This window comes from Suncus etruscus, chromosome X, assembly GCF_024139225.1.
Source record: "Suncus etruscus isolate mSunEtr1 chromosome X, mSunEtr1.pri.cur, whole genome shotgun sequence".
NCBI classification, from domain to species: domain Eukaryota; kingdom Metazoa; phylum Chordata; class Mammalia; order Eulipotyphla; family Soricidae; genus Suncus; species Suncus etruscus.
The window spans coordinates 73,965,962-73,983,648 of record NC_064868.1 but is presented as its reverse complement, the minus strand read 5'-3'; the positions used below and the strand labels follow the sequence as shown (position 1 = coordinate 73,983,648).

Genomic DNA, 17,687 nt, shown 5'->3' with positions numbered 1-17,687 from the left:
GCTGCCAGCTCAGATCGAAGGCTGGACCCCATCTGGAGATCTCCCACAAGTAGGCATGATGCCCTGATAAGACTAAAGAAAATGGTAAGGGCTCCCACTCCCGTACATCCAAGAGCTCAAAGTCCTTTTTATAACAATTCCCTGGCAGCTACCTGGCAGCTGAGGCAGTGTAGGAAAAACAGCAGCTAGATCTAATTCTTTAGGAATTAATTTCCTTTTAGTTTAGAGACTTTCTTTTTTATTTATTTTTTATTGTGACTAAAGTTCATTACACAGAATTATTTACAGTACATAGTGACAATGAGTGAAGGGCTTTCCCACCACCAATGTTGTCCTCCCTCCACTCCTGTTCCCAGCTTGTCTCCCACATATCCCTCCTTTACCCCCCAGAATCCTAGTGTAACTGGTCTCCACCTTACAGCTTGTTATAGGTTGGGTATCTATTCTGTTTGGTGTTCCAGTCTGGTCATTTTTTATTTACACTACGTGTTCATATGACTGGTCCTGGTATCATTCTTTTCCCCCCTCAATTTATAAGGCTGAATGATTCAAGTTATGCTATTCTGTTGGAGATAAAAAGGTTAAGGAAAAGAGAAGAAAAAACTTGGTATCAACTACTAAAATAGAAAGAAAAAAATCACTGAGTAATATCCACAAAAGTGAAAAAGAAAGAAAAAAGTGGAAGAAAAAAAGAGAAGTGAGATAATATATAAAAAAAATAAAGCAAAACAAAACCAGAAAAAGTGGTGCAGTTCGGGGCTTGGTGTTACCCCACCATTTTTTTTTTTGTATAGGCACAGTAAGTATTGGGGAAGGAAAGAAATAGAGACTTCCTTTTTGGAGGATTCGTATCCTATATCCACCACACCCCATCTGTTTGTTTTTTTTTGGGGGGGGGGCACCATCCAGCTGTGCTCAGGGTTTACTCCTGAATCTGCATTTAGGAATTACTCCCGGCAGACTCAGGGGAACATATGTGATGCTGGGAATTGAACCCAAGTTGGCTGCATGCAAGGCAAGTGCTCTACTCGCTGTACTATCACTTTGGTCTCTGGCTGACTTCTTTCCTCATCCAAGAGCATGCTTTGTCTCAACATGAGAACCATGGCTCTCAGCAAGTCTGGGTGGCAGGGATCAGCTTTCATGCCAGGTAGATCATGTTGCTCTCCAGTGCAGCTTGCTGGCAGATTTTATTCAAGCATTTACATATTACTTCACTTAATTAATTTGGAGTTTTCAGGGTACATCCAGCAGTCTCAGTTGCTATTTATGACTCTGCTCAGCACTGACATGTTGATGGTGATGCTCAGAGGGCCATATGTGGTTCCACGGATTGAGCTGGGGCCACCTGCACTGCAAAACAGCATCTTGCCTCTTGTATCAGTTTTCCAGTCAGGACTTAAGTATTCATGCCATGTAGCAGCTCATACAGACATACATCCCATCAAGACCACCTAGGTCCCTTATTATTAAGGGACCTTAGCTCAAAGGTGGCCCAGAGAAGAGGGAGGACCTCACTGTATTCTTCATTGTATTTAGCCAAACCACGGACACCCTGTCCTAGGGGCCTGGAGTATAGAACATAGGGAAATGATCAGGGGCATGAAAACAAGGGAATCTCATATAAGGAAGGTAAACTGAGCCTGGCATGGAGAAGTTTCCCAGGTATGAGAGAAGACATTCTATTGGACCTAAGAAAGGATCATTGGATTTTGTCGTTTGGGTGTTGCAGGCTTACTCCTGTCTCTGTGCACAGGGAGCACTGTTGACAGGATTTTGAGGATCATATGTGGTGCCAGGGTTCTATCCTGGGTTAGCCATTTGCAAGGCAAACACCCTGCCCACTGTACCATTTCTCCAGCCCGGGCTTTTTGGTTTTCATTTTTATGGACCTACCTAGGTGCTTGGGAGCTACTTCTTGCTTGTTGCTCAGGGATTACTCTTGGGGGTGCTCAGGAGACTGCAGTGTGTGCATCAGATATGGTTCTCCTGTATTCAAAACACCAGGATGTTGAGAATCGAGTTGAGGTCTTCTGAATGCAAGGCAATTGACTCCCCTGTACTATTGTTCTAGCTCCTTGATTTTTTCTATTTTCCTGTTGAATCATGGAATAATTTTTTTTAGTAATTGATGTAATCTGGACCCATCTGTCTTCATAAGTTTTTCTTTTTATAGGTCACAGAAACAGTCAAAGTAAGGAGGAATGAGGGTTTTAAGACATATTTAAGACACACACAGCAGTGCTTAGGGCTTACATTGGCTGTGCTCTCAAGAATTACTCCTGGAGGGCTTGGGGGACCATGTTGGGTACCGAAGATTAAACCCAATTGACCGTGTGCAAGGCAATTGCCCTACCCACTGTACTAATTGCTCTGGTCCAAAGAGAGGATTTTTTTATTCATATAAAAAGGGTCATTCTTGAAACCCAGGATTGGAATAAAGAAGACCAATAAGGGGGTTACTGCTGGACCCAAAAAAGAGGGACAGTTATTTTGGAGAGTAGTTCTGGATTACACCCAGATATGCTCAGTCTCTATTCCTAGCTTTGTACTCAGGGATAATCCCTGGTAGTACTTTGGGGAAATCATATGTGATACCTGGGGTCAGCTAACCTGCAAGGTAAGTACGTTAAATAGCTCTAAATCCCCAGAGGAACCTATTTGGACCCTAGATGCAGTGTCTCTCTCAATATCTTCTGTATTATTCTCTCTTTGACCTCTGTAAGGCCCAGTCTGTTCCTCATGCTGGCAGATAAATAGACAATGGCTTTCTATTTTTTTCTATTGGGGGGGGATATCACATCCAGCAGTACATAGAATTTACTACTGGCTCCGTGCTCAGGGATCACTCCTGCTGGTGCTCAGGAGACCATACAAAACAGAGTCAATTATAAGCAAGATAAGCAATGTAACCCCCTTTATTATCTCTCTGGCCTGCAAACACGTTTTTTTTTCTTTTGTTTTTGGCTCACACCCAGTGGTGCTCAGCTCAGGGGTTACTTCTGCCTCTACACTCAGAAGTTACTCCTGGCAGGCTCTGGAGACCATAGCGGATGCTGGAGATTGAACCTGGGTCAGCCGCATGCAAGGCAAACGTCTTACTTGTGCTATCGCTCTGGCCCCAGACATGCTTTTTGTTTGTTTGTCTGTTTTTTGGTCACACCCGGCAGCACTTAGGGGTTACTCCTGTCTCTACACTCAGAAATTGCTCCTGGCAGCCTCGGGGGAACCATATGGGATGACGGGATTTGAACCACTGTCCTTCTGCATGCAAGGCAAACCCATCTGGAGGCCCTACCTCCATGCTATCTCTCTGGCCCCAAGACATGCTTTTCTTAAATAAAAATACATTAATGAAGAGTGAGCTGAATGCCATCAAAGCATGTGTCTCATGGACTTTTTGTTGGAGGGGCACACATATTGTTGGTCGGGGACATTTCTAGTAGTGCTGGGATCCAATTTGGGGCTCTAGCATGCTAAGCATTCATTGCAGCCCTCTGAGCCTCCCCCTCAGCCCCTGACCTAGGATACCTTTCAGGAAATCTTCTCAAGTATATCCCAAACTAGATTTAAAAGAAACTGCCCCTTTTATCAGCAGTGAAATAAGAACTTGATGGGGTGGAGTGTTGGCATGGATGCAAGAACACTGAGACCCTGCTGGGTCCCCTGAGCCCTGGGCCACCCAGCTGTCCACTGCACCTGGGTATCTGGGAGACATTTTCTGGAAGGGTCTCAGCACCTGACAGGTAGCCTAGGCAGTACCAAACCGGTAAAATGTCTCAGTTCTCCAAAGCTGCAGATCCATTCCCAAGAAGCACTGGGGCTGGTTGGCCACAGACCCACTGTCCCGCTGTCCCCGCCTAGAAATCCTCATACTTGCCACCACCATCCCAGGGACCTGACATCCAGAAAGGCCTCTAGCTTCTCCACTATAGCTGTCTCTGTCTCTCATCCTTGTTCTTGTCCATTCAAGCTCACTTAGATCAAGAAACCTCCAGCTCCCTTGCAGTGGTCCTCAAACTATGGCCCGCGGGCCACGTATTGTATTTGTATGTGTTTTGTTTCTTCATTGCAAAATAAGATATATGCAGTGTGCATAAGAATTCGTTCATAAGTTTTGTTTTTACTATAGTCAGACCCTCCAATGGTCTGAGGGACAGTGAACTGGCCCCCTGTTTAAAAAGTTTGAGGACCCCTGTTTAAGGGTTTAATTTTGTTTTATTTTGGGGGCCACACCCAGCGTCACTCAGGGATTACTCCTGGCTCTACAATCAGAAATCACTCCTGGCTTGGAGGACCATATGGGATGCCAGGGATCGAACCTATGTCAGTCGCGTGCAAGGCAAACACCCTACCACTGTGCTACTACTCTGGCCCTTAGGGGTTTCATTTTATTTTTTATTAAAGCATCATGACTTCCAGTTAGTCATAGTTGAGTTATAAGCATTCAATGGTCCAGCACCAATGCCACCAGTAGTGTCAACTTCCCACCACTGATGTTCCTAGAATCCCTCTCCTATCCATACCCCAGCCTGCCACCTTAACAGTTTTGAAGTTCAGGGGTTAAAGTCTGTGTCTCATGATTTCATTTGTGTATTTAGCTGTAACCCTCATCTCCATACCCATGCACTCAAATCCCCTTGATCCCCTGACCCCTATTGCTTCCTGCTTGTTCCTTCTTCCACCTAGATTTTCTATCTTTGTCATCCTCCCTGTACTCTGGGGTCAAGGGTGATCTAGGAATTCTCTTTTAAACATTGAGCTCCCATATCCAGTTATTCTATTTACTACAGATATGTGAGATCACCCTTTGCTTCACTTAACATGATACATCTTCCAGTTCCTTTGCAGCAAATCACATTTTATTATTTTATTATTCCTTACAGCTGTGTAATATTCCATTGTGTTTATGTACCATATCTTTATAATATGTTCACATATCATTGGACATTTAGGTTGATTCCCTATCCATTTTAACTCCTGGCCTAAGATCTGCAATACATAATGGTGTGCATTTATCCTTTGGAATAAGTGATTTTGTGCCCTGGGGGGTAGATATCCAGAAGTGCAAATGCCCGGTCCCCCATTTTCTATTATCTCAAGATTTTGTGCAAATAAAAATAACTATGTCCCCAAAGATTGATGGGTTCCCTAAGCTTAAATGATAAAAACTAAAGAAAGACACTGATGAAGGATCTTGGACACTTCAGGTGGTGTTGAAGATGCAGTAATGTTGGGCTGGAGAGACAATGTAAAGGTTAAGACACTTTCCTTGCACTCAGCTGCAGGTGTAGCAATGGTTCGAATTTTGGCACCAGATGTTGTTTCCCAAGTACAGAGAGCCAGGTGTGGCTCCTGAGCATGGCCAGATGTACCCTCTTTCACCCCCCCAAACATAAACATTAATACACATGTAATCATGTTACCTCAGCTACAGTCGAAAATTAGAAAATGAAATAAAACTGCAGAAGGTCCTTCGATCCCAATATTCACTCTTTTGAGTAGGTCCTCTGGTGTAAACTCTGTTGTGGCACTTTGAAATACCTCTTTACGGAGCTCCAGTTGCACGCAGTACTTATATGAAATACCTGTTTATTGGGACCGGAGAGATAGCATGGAGGTAAGGCATTTGCCTTTCATGCAAGAAGTCGATGCTTCGAATCCTGGCAACCCATATAGTCCCCTGAGCCTGTCAGGAGCAATTTCTGAGCATAGAGCCAGGAGTAACCCCTGAGCACTGCCAGGTGTGACCCCAAAACAAAAACAACAAAAAAAGAAATACCTGTTTATTTAATTTCCCCTATGCAGAAAAAAAAAGAGAAAAGCAGCACAAAATCATTTTAGCAGGGGTTTTGTTATTGTTGTTGCTGTTGTTTTCATTTTTTTGCGCTTTGTCTTATTTTTATTTCAGGACCATGGTTATAGTGTGTGGTTTTCTTTATAGCTGTGGTGCGTTTTGGATTTTTTGTTTGATTATTATTTTTGTATTGTTGATGTGTTTCTCTTCCTTTTTACCTGTCTTCTCTCAAATTAATATTTATAGCCTCTAGGACTCCGCCTATTTTTTGCTTGTTTGATTTTTACCCCCATTTTATTTTTTTCTTTTCCTCAAACAGAATCACATAACTTGAACCATGTTGTTCTGCTCCTCAAATTGAAGGGGAAACAATACAGGGTACCAAGACCAAACAGTTGTATGATCATTAAGTAGTAATAAAAATGATCGGACTTGGGCCCGGAGAGATAACACAGCGGTGTTTGCCTTGCAAGCAGCGGATCCAGGACCTAAGGTGGTTGGTTCGAATCCCGGTGTCCCATATGGTCCCCCGTGCCTGCCAGGAGCTATTTCAGAGCAGACAGCCAGGAGTAACCCCTGAGCACCACTGGGTGTGGCCCAAAAAACAAAAACAAAAAAAAAATGATCGGACTTAAACACCAAACCCAATCCAATGGTAATGGAATCAATACCCAAACTACACAGAAGGAACCACTTATACTAGCAGCCCCGGGGGGTAAGAGTGGGGGATATGAGATGCATGTTGGGTATAGGGGTGGAGGGAGAACAACTTTGGTGGTGGAAATTCCCCTGATTCAATGTCAATATGTACCTAAAATATTACTGTGAAATATATGTCATCTACTTTGGTCAAAATACAAATTATTATTATAAAGAAAAAAAGAAATACCGTTTTATTATTTTGGTTTTTTTTTTATAGCACATTTTTATGCTCCAGTACTTTAAGTTTTGAAGTGGGGGCAAACCCTGAACAAAGTTGCAAAGTGTAAAGAACTACTTTTCCTTATGTCCCACCTCTGAAGAAATGAAATCTTCTGTAGCAAGGAGCACAACAGGCCATGTGAAAAACACTGGGTGGCAGGGTTTATTTGTTTGTAAGGCTAGTTTTGACAAGGATGATCTATCTAGTATCAAAAATATTAGAACAAAGCCATGGCTTTTAACCCCACTTCTCTATTAAAACCCACTTTGGACTGGTCTACAGAACTCAGGTTACCAAGAGCAGGCAGTGGGTGAGTGGATAGGGATGGGTAGTGGAAGTGTGGGAAGCAGAAGGAGATTGGGAGAGGGATTCTAAGACTATATTGGTGAGTGTGGTGTTGGAACAATGTATTCATGAAACCCCAGCATCGACAGTATTGTAGTTCACAGTGTCTAACGTGAACACCTTTCTTTAATTAAGAAAACAAACAGGGCCGGGAGAGATAGCACAGCGGTGTTTGCCTTGCAAGCAGCCGATCCAGGACCAAAGGTGGTTGGTTTGAATCCCGGTGTCCCATATAGTCTGGTCCCCCGTGCCTGCCAGGAGCTATTTCTGAGCAGACAGCCAGGAGTAAGCCCTGAGCACCGCTGGGTGTGGCCCAAAAACCAAAAAAAAAAAAAAAAAAAAAAGAAAACAAACAAAAAAATCTAAAACCTGTGTCTACTGAAAACAATTAAAAATAAAATTTACTAATTGATAATTACCTTGGGAATTGTTTTATAGCAAATGCCCAAGTTACTCAGGGATTATTGAGGATGAAGAAAATGAAAATTGTTTTTTGTTTTGGTTTGGTTTTGGTTCTACTCTCTATTTTAGTAGCTAAAGGATTTTCTTGGCTTTGTGTTGCAGTGCTTTGATCAAGCGATTTTTGCTGTGAACATTAAGCTGAATAAAATAAAGATGTGATGCTTACCCAGAGTGAAGAAAATAGTAAACCAACTGTTGGAGTTGTGACTTGAGAATGATTTGGGTTTGGGAATTTGAATAGGTTTTTTTAGTTCTTTGCTGGCCAAGTATTATTTTTAGAATATAAAAATCACACAAAGCTAATAAGTGTTATATTTCATATTTATTGGTTTCCTCCTCAAATGACAGCATCCAACTTAATACAGTATTGGCACCCCCTTTAAGAAAGCCCATTTCGCAGAATGTAAAGTCCTATTAATATATATATAATCTTCTTTTTTGAGCCACGTCATTAGGAAAAGTTCACAGCTACACAAGCCATTGAAAGAAAGCTCAGGACGACCCAAAACACAGCCCACAAATCAAGTGTTTGAAAAGACAGAGTTAGCTATCTATAGTACCAGACATAGGCTTTTAAATTGCCCCCAAAACACATTTGCTGAAACCACAAATCTCACACATCGATTGACAATAGTTGAATGAAATTACACTTTTCACGAGCTTGTAGCATTAGCAATAGGAGCAAGTGGGTGGAAACATAGTACTTCATTTCTGATTTCCAGGGGCAGATGCTAATGAGGTCAGACTCTTACAGGCTGATCTGAAACAAAGGCAAGCTCACAATGGAGGGATTTTTCGTGGTACTTCTGGCTTTAGGGACAAATTTCAGGATCACAGGTTCTTCACATGGGGATCCTTCTGTTGCACCCTCAAGCACAACCATAAATGTGGCCCCTCATACTACCAATGAATTAGGCCAGTGTTTTCACACACAGTTCTTAAAGGTGGATCTAGTAAGGCAAATACCCTGGCCTTACTCAGAACTAGAGACTTGGTGTCCTAAAAAATGGTCATTTCAGGGACACAGCTTCCTTAGAATGGACTCGAACTTTTTCACTCATGGTGCCTTTCTTTAGAAATCTGTTTAAGAAAACTATAAAGGAGAGTTTTTTTTTCTCACGGGCAGCCACTTTTCTTATGCAAAGCATAATCTCTAGAGTCACACCACATTACACACACACAATTTTATGCAGATCATGGGAGCAAAGAACAGATCAGAAGCATCACAAATGTGATGAAACAAACGAGGTTAAGTGTCATCTTGTTTATCTCGCCATTCTTTTTAGTGAGCCCTTCTTAGGACTCACAAGACACGCAGGGAGTCTTTCTACCCATCACAGGACTTCCTTTGACTCGGAACCCCTCAAAAAGTAACGTTTGTATACTGAGCAATAAAATCTTCAGTGTGTCTTTTACTTCTCAGGATCCTTCCCTCCAAAGATCTCAAGCCAATTCACAAGCAAAAATCCTGACACCAGACACCTACTCACCACTCAGCTTCTGAAATACAAACACACTGGGAGAAAAAAAATGTCTTTCTTTACGGACAAACTAAAGTTTGTCCTCTTCTGCCTTCACACTGCCCCCAGAGAACATGGCCACACTAATCTCAGACATTTGGATGCTCCCAGCCCCCGGACCCCTTCCCACCACCGAAAGATTATTAGTGGGGGTGTTATTAGTAGGGGGCTTCCGTGCCTTGGCCTTGCAACAGAACAGCTGAGCTTTAAAATGACCCTGAAAGGTTTTGCTCAGCCAGTAAAGAGCAAAGGGGTTGACACAAGAATTGCTGAAAGCCAGAATCCGGGAGAAAATGGTGATTACGAGATTGACGGCCGTGGGATCACCATAGGACGAGTTGCTGAATGAAATGTAGAGATACAGGAGATGATTGGGCAGCCAGCAGAACGCAAACAGAGCCACGAGCACCAACACGGTCTTGACAATCCTCTTCCGGGATTCAATCTGCAGAGGGAAAGAAAAATGATCCCCCAAAGCCCCCCCCCCCGCCAAAAATCATTTAATAGTGTTTAAAAAGAGCTGTTCTCTAGATTCACATCAAAATGTACAGTGAAGAGTTCCTGTGAATGTCTGTGAGTTAATTGGTTCTGGCAGGAGGCGTTGTGGGGCTGTGGATGGAGTTGGATTGGCATGGTAACCCGAAGGCATCACATGCTCCCATTTAGAGACTCCCACCCCTGGTTTTGAGATCCTCTAGCCTGCCTCCAAATAATCTCCAGGAGTATGAGGTGGGATGCTTGTAAATTTTATTTCATTGAAATAAAGTCGGGTTTTGTTGTTTTGTTTATTTTTGTTGTTGTTTTGGGGGCCACGCCTGGCTGTGTTCAGGGCTTTTTCCTGGCTCTACACTCAGAAATCAATCCTGTCAGACTCTGGAGACCCTGGGGGATGCCGGGAATCCAACCTGCATCAGCTACCGGCAATGCAAGCACCTTACCTGCTGGACTGTCTACCTCACCTCACTTAATTAAAACATAGATGTCACACAATACTGCTATCACTTATCAGCAGAGGTTGCCCAAGTTAGAATAATTTTCTGGGGAGCTAAGAATTTTGTCCCAAAAATGTAGGTTGAAGAATATAGGATTGGACTTTTTTGGTGTGAACTTATTTTTGTATCCATGCCTCTGCTTTTCAACGATGGCTGCCTGAAACTTTGAACATGTTAGCCATACAGTATTATTTCTGTGAGAAAACAAAAAGAGTTGTCAAGTTGGGAGCAAATTGGCTGTTAATTTATAAGAATTTGAATCATGCCATCAAAGGCATAAATATCTATGTGTTGTATGTGAACATAATCCTAACTACACCTATTAATAAGGACTAAACTAGTTTAAGTGAATTCCTTACCTACAGGTTTACCCAGGGAAATGCGTAGGGAATATGTATTTTTAGCCTTGTGAGCACCACTAGTGAAATATTAGCTCTAAAGCAAAAAGCTCTGAGATTTCCACGTATTGATGAGGAGGGAAAAGGAATAATTGCCCAAGAAAGGAAGAAATCTTGTTGGATATTTGTTAAAAAATAAATTCCTTAATTATTGTTTTGCTGAAATTCAAATATCAATACATTTGTAACTGTATCTACTGGTGATTCAATTAGACATTTATTAACATATTTTTGTTTTGGGGACACACCTGGCAATACCCAGGACTTACTCCTGGCTCAGTGGTCACTCCTGGGTGTCAGGGGACCATAGGGAGTCAAACTCACATTCGCCATGAGCAAGGCAAATGCCTTATCTGCTGGACTCTCTCTCCTACCCCCTGTTGATTTCCTCAGGGAAACGAATCCATGTTTTAGCATCATGCTCTTTTGATTCTCTGTGAGTTTACTAGAGGAGCGAATACTTGCCTTTTGCAGTGGTCTTAATCAAGCTCTTGTGAGTCAGTGTATTCTCTGGCTACCAGCACTTGATCCCCTGAGACTTCAGTTACTCATCTGAATAATGTCATGGCTTTGAGCCAGGTTTGTTTTCTTATGTATTTCTACCACCCTGTTATAAGTCCTAGATCTTCCTCCTCATTCCATGGGGAAGACAATTTGAACTGCTCCCAGCTTTTTTCTTTCTTCTAAACTGACCATTTCTGAGATGCTTTTAATGAAATGCTTGCAGGGCACTGGGAAGTCAAACGTTTCAGTGACAGCCTTCAGATGGGGTGGGGGGGGCGAGGCTCTGAAAAGTTAAGTAACTGCTTTAAGATCACTCAGCTAGTAGGTGAGAATAGTGAAATGAAATCCTGAGTCTCAGAGGTCAGGAACAGGGAGGATAAAAGACTAAAGTGCTGGTATAGTGATTACTCCTGGGGCCCAGGAGAGGAATTTCTCTTTGAAACTCATGCAGGATTCCCTATTGGTTACATACCTGCTTTCGGGCATGTCCTTGTTCCTCAGTGGGGATGTTCAGGGTGCTTTTGTAGAGAGTTTTAGCAATCAGAAAGTAATAGACAGAGATAATAGAGAGTGGAATGATGTAGAACACCAGAAAGCAGAGCAGAGCATGGATTTTTTGCAGAAGCCTCTCAGAAACAGGGTAAGAGGTGCAAGCTTCATAGTCTGGATTGTTGTCAGAATATGGAATTGTATGGACATCTGAAAAGATAGCCTCGGGCAGGGCAATGATCATAGACAGGATCCAGATAGAGGCAGCCTTGATACAGGTCTTCAGGACTGCATTGGAAGGCTGTCGCTCCAGAGGCTTTACAACTGCCTTGTATCTAGAAACACAGAAGCAGAGGCAAAGATCACAGGAAATACCCAAATGACAGAACCAGAGGGTTAGCAGTGGCTGTCAGTGCTCTTCTGCTTCCTAGTCATAAGCCTTAACCAAGTGGACATTAGCTCATCAGTCTCAATATCAAAGACAAAGAGAAAAATTAATCTAGTAGTTGATATTCAGGCTAAATCACTCCACCTCCCACCCACCCCCCACAGCCCCTGTTCATTCATAGGAGGGAGGTTTGGATGCAGATCCTGTTTAGCACAAACCCATACTTTCCAGCATGATTTTGAGCATGACTGAAAATAATTCTCTATTTGAGAAAAGACTGACTTTTATCTTGTAAATGACTATGGTTAAACATAATTTTCCTTCCTTCAGGAGGGAGCAGTCACCAATCTACACAAGAACGGCATGAGTTGATGCAATAAAAAGGAGAGGGCTAATTTCTGCCCAGTGAGTGTTCATTTGTTGCCCAAGCCGATCTATATAGGTAAATTTAGGGCAAGTCAAGGGTGAAATCAGAAGTCCCACACCAGCTCAAAGATGCTTTCTTATTCGGATAAATCCACCTTACTATCTAAAGCCTTTAAGTGAAGCTGCCCTCAACTAGAATATAAAATCAGCTAAAGCAAAACACCATAAAAGACACAGGAACAGCTTTTCTTTCTCCCGGATTCCAGAGTTTGAAGAAGCTAGTCTGGTCCTACCAGCAGGCACTGATTACTTCCAAACTGCTTGTTAAAGCATCACTTTGAACATTTGGAGCCTTTGTCACCCCAATACTTTGACATTTATCATTCTACACTGGGAACACAAAAACAGAGTATTTACAAAGAAAACAAATCCTAATAGAGCTTGAACTTCCTAACTGCCAGAGGTTTTCACACTCTACCCAGAGTGTGCTAAAAGTCAGAGGATTCACTTAACTCTTTAGAAATAAAAATCTCATTGAGTGCCAATAACAACAAAAATTCCGACTACAATTGAGTGATGATATTACACCAAGTTACCAGGAGCTGCAAACATCACAATTTTCCTCCCACTGAGTAAGTAATTTGATGAATTTCCAATAAGTTACATGCATTTTTTTTTTACATTTCTTCCAGTAACAGCACAAAAACGATCAATTTTACATATGTTCCAATGTTTAAATGTTGACAAGATTGCACCACTAGGCTGCACTAAAGTATAAAGCATGAATTGTTTGTCTTTTACACCTGAAACAATTCGCCTTACTTAATAGTGAAGGGAGGGAAAGATGCCTCTCCGTTCCGGCTTCTTTCAAGCAAACAATCGCACTTGAAAGAGAATAAATTATTCCTTAAGCACACACTTTTAACGTCTCCTCTAAGGCTAATTTCAGAAAATTTCACATTCTTGCAGCCACTTTAATTGAAAATGCCCCCTCCCAGCCCCAGTGTCCCCCTCATCCTTACATCCCGGTTCCAAAGTGTGAGTGAGAAAAGCAGAATTAATCAACAGCCAAATGCTAGTGAGTGAATCTTTTCTTTTTGCCTAATGCCACCACCGGGAAAAGAAAAAGTGAGAAAAGACACCCACCTGTCAGCGCTGAGAATCGTTAGGGTGAACACCGACACACCGACAGAAGTGATCCGGATAAAAGAGAGTGCCTTGCAGCCAATTTTCCCAAACAGCCATCCGTTGGCAAGGTAGTGGGTGGCATCCACGGGCACACAAGTTAGCAGAAGTAAAAGATCTCCAAATGCCAGGCTGGTGATAAAAATATTTGGTACTGTTTGCATGGCTTTGGACTTGAAAAAGACTTTGATGAGAATGACATTTCCGAGGATGCCCATGGAAATCAGCAGAGTATAAGTGGTGTAGATCGCACATAACGCTTCTATTCCCGGGAAGTTGTCTCCGGTCCTCCTCTTATGTGTGTTTTCATTAGGCATCACAGTGCTTGATGAGGATTCCGTGTCATTTGTGACTGGAATTAAAGTCTGGTTTGGTGACTGAGTCTGTCTGTGAGACATTGCCTCTGAACACTGTGCCGGTTAATGTTTCTTCTGCTCAGTTCAGATGGAGTTGGTTGTCACGTCTACAGACGACGTCTAGCAATGAGATGCCGAAGAGCAGAGTGGCAAGCAAATGCAAGACACCCAGATACCCTCTTCCTTTAGTTCTGTATCTCCCAGCATGCTTGGCTAAATGCTCACCGATCTGGCGCTGAAAAGTGGGAGGTGAAGATTTTTTTTCTTTTTCCCCCTTTTTTATTGGTGTTTCTATCACAGAAGGGGGGGGCATTTGGAAATTCTCTGCAGTGGCTTATCCTTTCCTCTTGGGGTGTCCTAGGACAAGCCAGGTATTATTACTAATAGCTACTGCTTATTAGAATCTCTCTGTTTCCCTGTCTCTCCAAGGAGTTCTATAAAATAAAAAAAGATTTTTATCAAATGTTGTTTTTTTTTTTTCCTCTTTGTGACTGGATGGTTCAAGGCATCCTCTTTCACATGAGAAGAGAGTGTGTGTGTCCCTGTAGCACAAACTTCAGTCTGTGTTTTGAGATTTCATATCAGAGAGGAGCTGAGGGGATATGTCAATCATTCTGACAGGGTTGATTTCAGTCCCAAGGAGGGGTATCTCCACTGACCTGGGTCCTCAGCGTGCTCTGATTCATGTTAAATCTCTTTCATGCACATTTTCTAGGATGTTTGCACAACATCAAAGAAACCATTAGGAGATGAAAACCCTAGGTAAATAACCAGTTGCTTTGTATTTCAAGTTCTAATAAAGCTATTTTTGCTGCTGGACTGTCTTTTATTGGGGGAGTGGGCACTCTGGGCAGAGTTCAAGGGCTATTCTTAGTTTTGTATTCAGATTCACCCAGAAATGGTATTTGTGGAACCATGCAGAGCCATACCCCGGGCTCCTGCATGCAAAATATGCCCCTAGCCTTTGGATTGTACCTTTGGCTCCTGGATGGTCTATTTTAATGTCATAGATATTTAAAATCTTGCTTAGGGTTTTTCTCTTTACAACTACATACCATGCAGTTGCAGAATTTCCCAACAAAATAATATAGAAGGCTACTCTGGGGATAGGACTTTTTGATTGTTTTGGAGCCATATCTGGCAATGCTGCAGGCTTACTCCAGGCTCTGAGCATCACTCTTGGTGGGATTAGCAGACCATTAAGGATGCCAGAGATTCAAACTCGGATTGGCTACCTGCAAGGCAAGTGACTCATCAGCTCCAGCTTCATGCTCTGGAGATTTTGATATACAGGGCATGAAAGGGTTAAAAATAATTGTTTGCCAATGAGGGAATACCACAGATTACTCCAGAGATAATAAACATGTAAATGATGGAAAGCAACAAATTAAGGCAATTACCTTGGTCTCAGCAAAATAAAAAAAAAATCCCTTAGTCACAGAAAAATCCGTGTGTGATTTATATATGTGTTTGTGTGATGTGGGGTTGTTGTGGGGGGCACTAGCAGTCTGAAGGCATTTAATAGTAAAGCCTGCTAAAGCATATCCTCTGAAATGCTCCAGTGCATAGGGTAAACTCGAAATCAGGATAGACTTGTCTCCAAATGGTTATTTGCAAAAATATCCCTATTAGAATGAGCCTGGGTAATAAAAAAAAAAAAAAGAAAAAATAATCACAGCAAAACATCTGACTAGCACCATGAACAGGAAAGAGGTACCAATAAAATTTCACTTTATACTGATGCAACAAGTGCATTATGTTCTCTTGGGAACACAGATTGAATGAGTTAAATTAGTAATGTTTTGAGCCCCTTAATGGACAACCTCTCCTTCACCCTTCATAAAGTTATCTCCGTGGCTCAAATTACTCCAATAAATGACTGGCTTTTGATAAGAAGGGGCAGGAGGAATGCTTGGCTAAATTTTGGTGCCTCCACTTTGAAGAATATATATTTCAAGGCATTTCATGCACTGGCTCTTTAAGATCATCGCTACAGAAAATGACTCTATATGCTTCATAGCTTGTTTGCACAAAACTAATGATAAAATCTCTCCGGGATTCCTGTGTATCATTTAGCAAAGAGCAAACAGCATCTGCCAATTCACACTTTAGCTGATGGCCACACAGCGGTGTTTAGTAAGTTACAAACCCTGGAGTGTGATTCCCAAAATTATCTCAATGTCCAAGATTATAGGCACTCTGTCATCTGCAGCTGCCTGGTGTATTTTTCTTCTTTCCTTGTGGTTTGGAGAAAGAAGTGATATGGGGGGGGTCGTTGGAGGGGGAGGCTTGCTGTTGCTCCTGGGGACTGTTTTGGGGTCTCTAAAATTTCAGAATCTCTCAATTCCAAAGATAGAAGTTACTTGAGAGACAGGCAAATGCAATCCCCCCTAATGGTTCAGAGGCAAATAATGAGATCGAGAGGGGGAAAGTATTTCCTGCAAAGTCCCACTTAGCAGCAGAGGTTCGGAGGGGTAAAAACGGTGATGAGTGGCAAACAACCAGTTCCTGACAATACACTGTAGTTGCTCACATGGCAATGGAGACTTCTGCCTGTTTTATCAGAAAATCAAGCTATTGGTATCATGATTTAAATACTTATATCTACTTTTATCTTGTAAACTACCACCATAACTGTGACTAGTCAATGACTGGACCTAAAACCTTCAGGACATTTAGCCTAGACAAGATAAGAATATCTTAGTTTTGTTTTTAGTGCAAAATTGGACAACTCCCAAATTGGTCACCCAAGTTCGGAAAAAATGAATTCCCTCATGTAACTTTTGGTTTTTTTGGTTTGGGGCTAAACCTGGTGGTGCTCAGGGTTTATTCCTAGCTCTTCATTTGGGTATTATTCCTGGTGTGGCTCAAGAACCATACCTGAATGGCTTTTGCATGGTCTGGATGTTTGTGTTTAAGGCAAGCACCCTAACCATTATGCTCTCTCTTTGGCCCCCAGGAAGTTATTTCCAATCAAAGGTTAAATGGGCATTGCACAAATAAATGACCACTTTCGTTGAATCTATAGGTCTTGGTTCAGTCCAGTCCAGTCACATTGTCAAAACATTTTTTTCACATTTTCAAAGAGCTGGAGCTCTAAGGTGCTGAAGAGCTCTTCTCTGTTTCTAAGGTAGCAGGGAGAGGAATTTGAAAACAGTTGATGAAGAAAGACTGCACATTTCGCTCCAAGTTTCTCAGCCATCCATTTAACAGGACAGTTAAATGGTTTCCCACATTCTGTCTGGTATCAGAATCACCAGAAAGTCATAGCAAAACTCACAGCCCTGCATGCCATTTGCACAATATCAAATGTAGTGGGTGCTAAGCACATGCCTTTGTACAAATTCCTAGCTGATGCTGATAGTGCCATAAGGAGACCACACTACAAATTCTTCTGAAGGATAAAGACAATCTAGCTGATGGGACTGGGGAAGTAGCACCAAAAACTGGAGCACATGCTTGTGGGAATCCAGGGTTTGAGTCCTAGTACCACACAACTCACCAAGGACTACATTGGGATTTTCTTCCAGCCCTGTGCCAGAACTAGTCCCTGAGCAACTGCTATGTGTGGTTCCCAAACAAACCGTATTTTCCGGCATATAAGATGACTTTTGAAACAAACAAAAAAAGTAAACCGAAAAATCGGGGGTCGTCTTATCCGAGTATATCCTGAAAAATGTTACAATATGTCGCTAAACGAAAATTGTCTGAATATTGCCACAAAACAAATTTTTCAACTCAATCCTGCACCAATCACTGCAAGGCTGCTCGGACCTCCTCTCTAACTCAGCCAATCCAAGCAGGCTTTTTATGCATGCAAATTAGACAATGTTCTGGACCCGAATCTGCACTTTAAAAAGCCTGCTCAGATTGGCCAGAGTCTGAGAGGAAGTCTGTTACAGTATAACCTTTGAACCTTTGCTTGTTGTGATTGGCTCACGTGGTACATACAGTTGCAGCACA

The 17,687-nt window shown here is 42.2% G+C and overlaps 1 protein-coding gene across 1 annotated transcript; it reads right to left on the bottom strand.

The window, feature by feature from the left end:
- Positions 1 to 9,077: 9,077 nt before the first annotated feature.
- Positions 9,078 to 13,766, bottom strand: BRS3 (bombesin receptor subtype 3). The gene is made up of 3 exons (XM_049766620.1): positions 13,330 to 13,766; positions 11,413 to 11,764; positions 9,078 to 9,491 (listed from the first exon to the last, which is right to left on the bottom strand). The coding sequence occupies exons 1-3, from the start codon at positions 13,764 to 13,766 to the stop codon at positions 9,078 to 9,080; spliced, it is 1,203 nt and encodes a 400-aa protein (XP_049622577.1).
- Positions 13,767 to 17,687: the final 3,921 nt, after the last annotated feature.

Coding starts and splice junctions, on each gene's coding strand:
- BRS3 (XM_049766620.1), bottom strand. CDS start 13,766: ATGTCTCACAGACAGACTCAGTCACCAAACCAGACTTTAATTCCAGTC. Junction 11,765..13,329: donor ACGATTCTCAGCGCTGACAG/GTGGGTGTCTTT, acceptor CTGTGTTTCTAG/ATACAAGGCAGTTGTAAAGC. Junction 9,492..11,412: donor AAGGACATGCCCGAAAGCAG/GTATGTAACCAA, acceptor TTCCCTCTGCAG/ATTGAATCCCGGAAGAGGAT.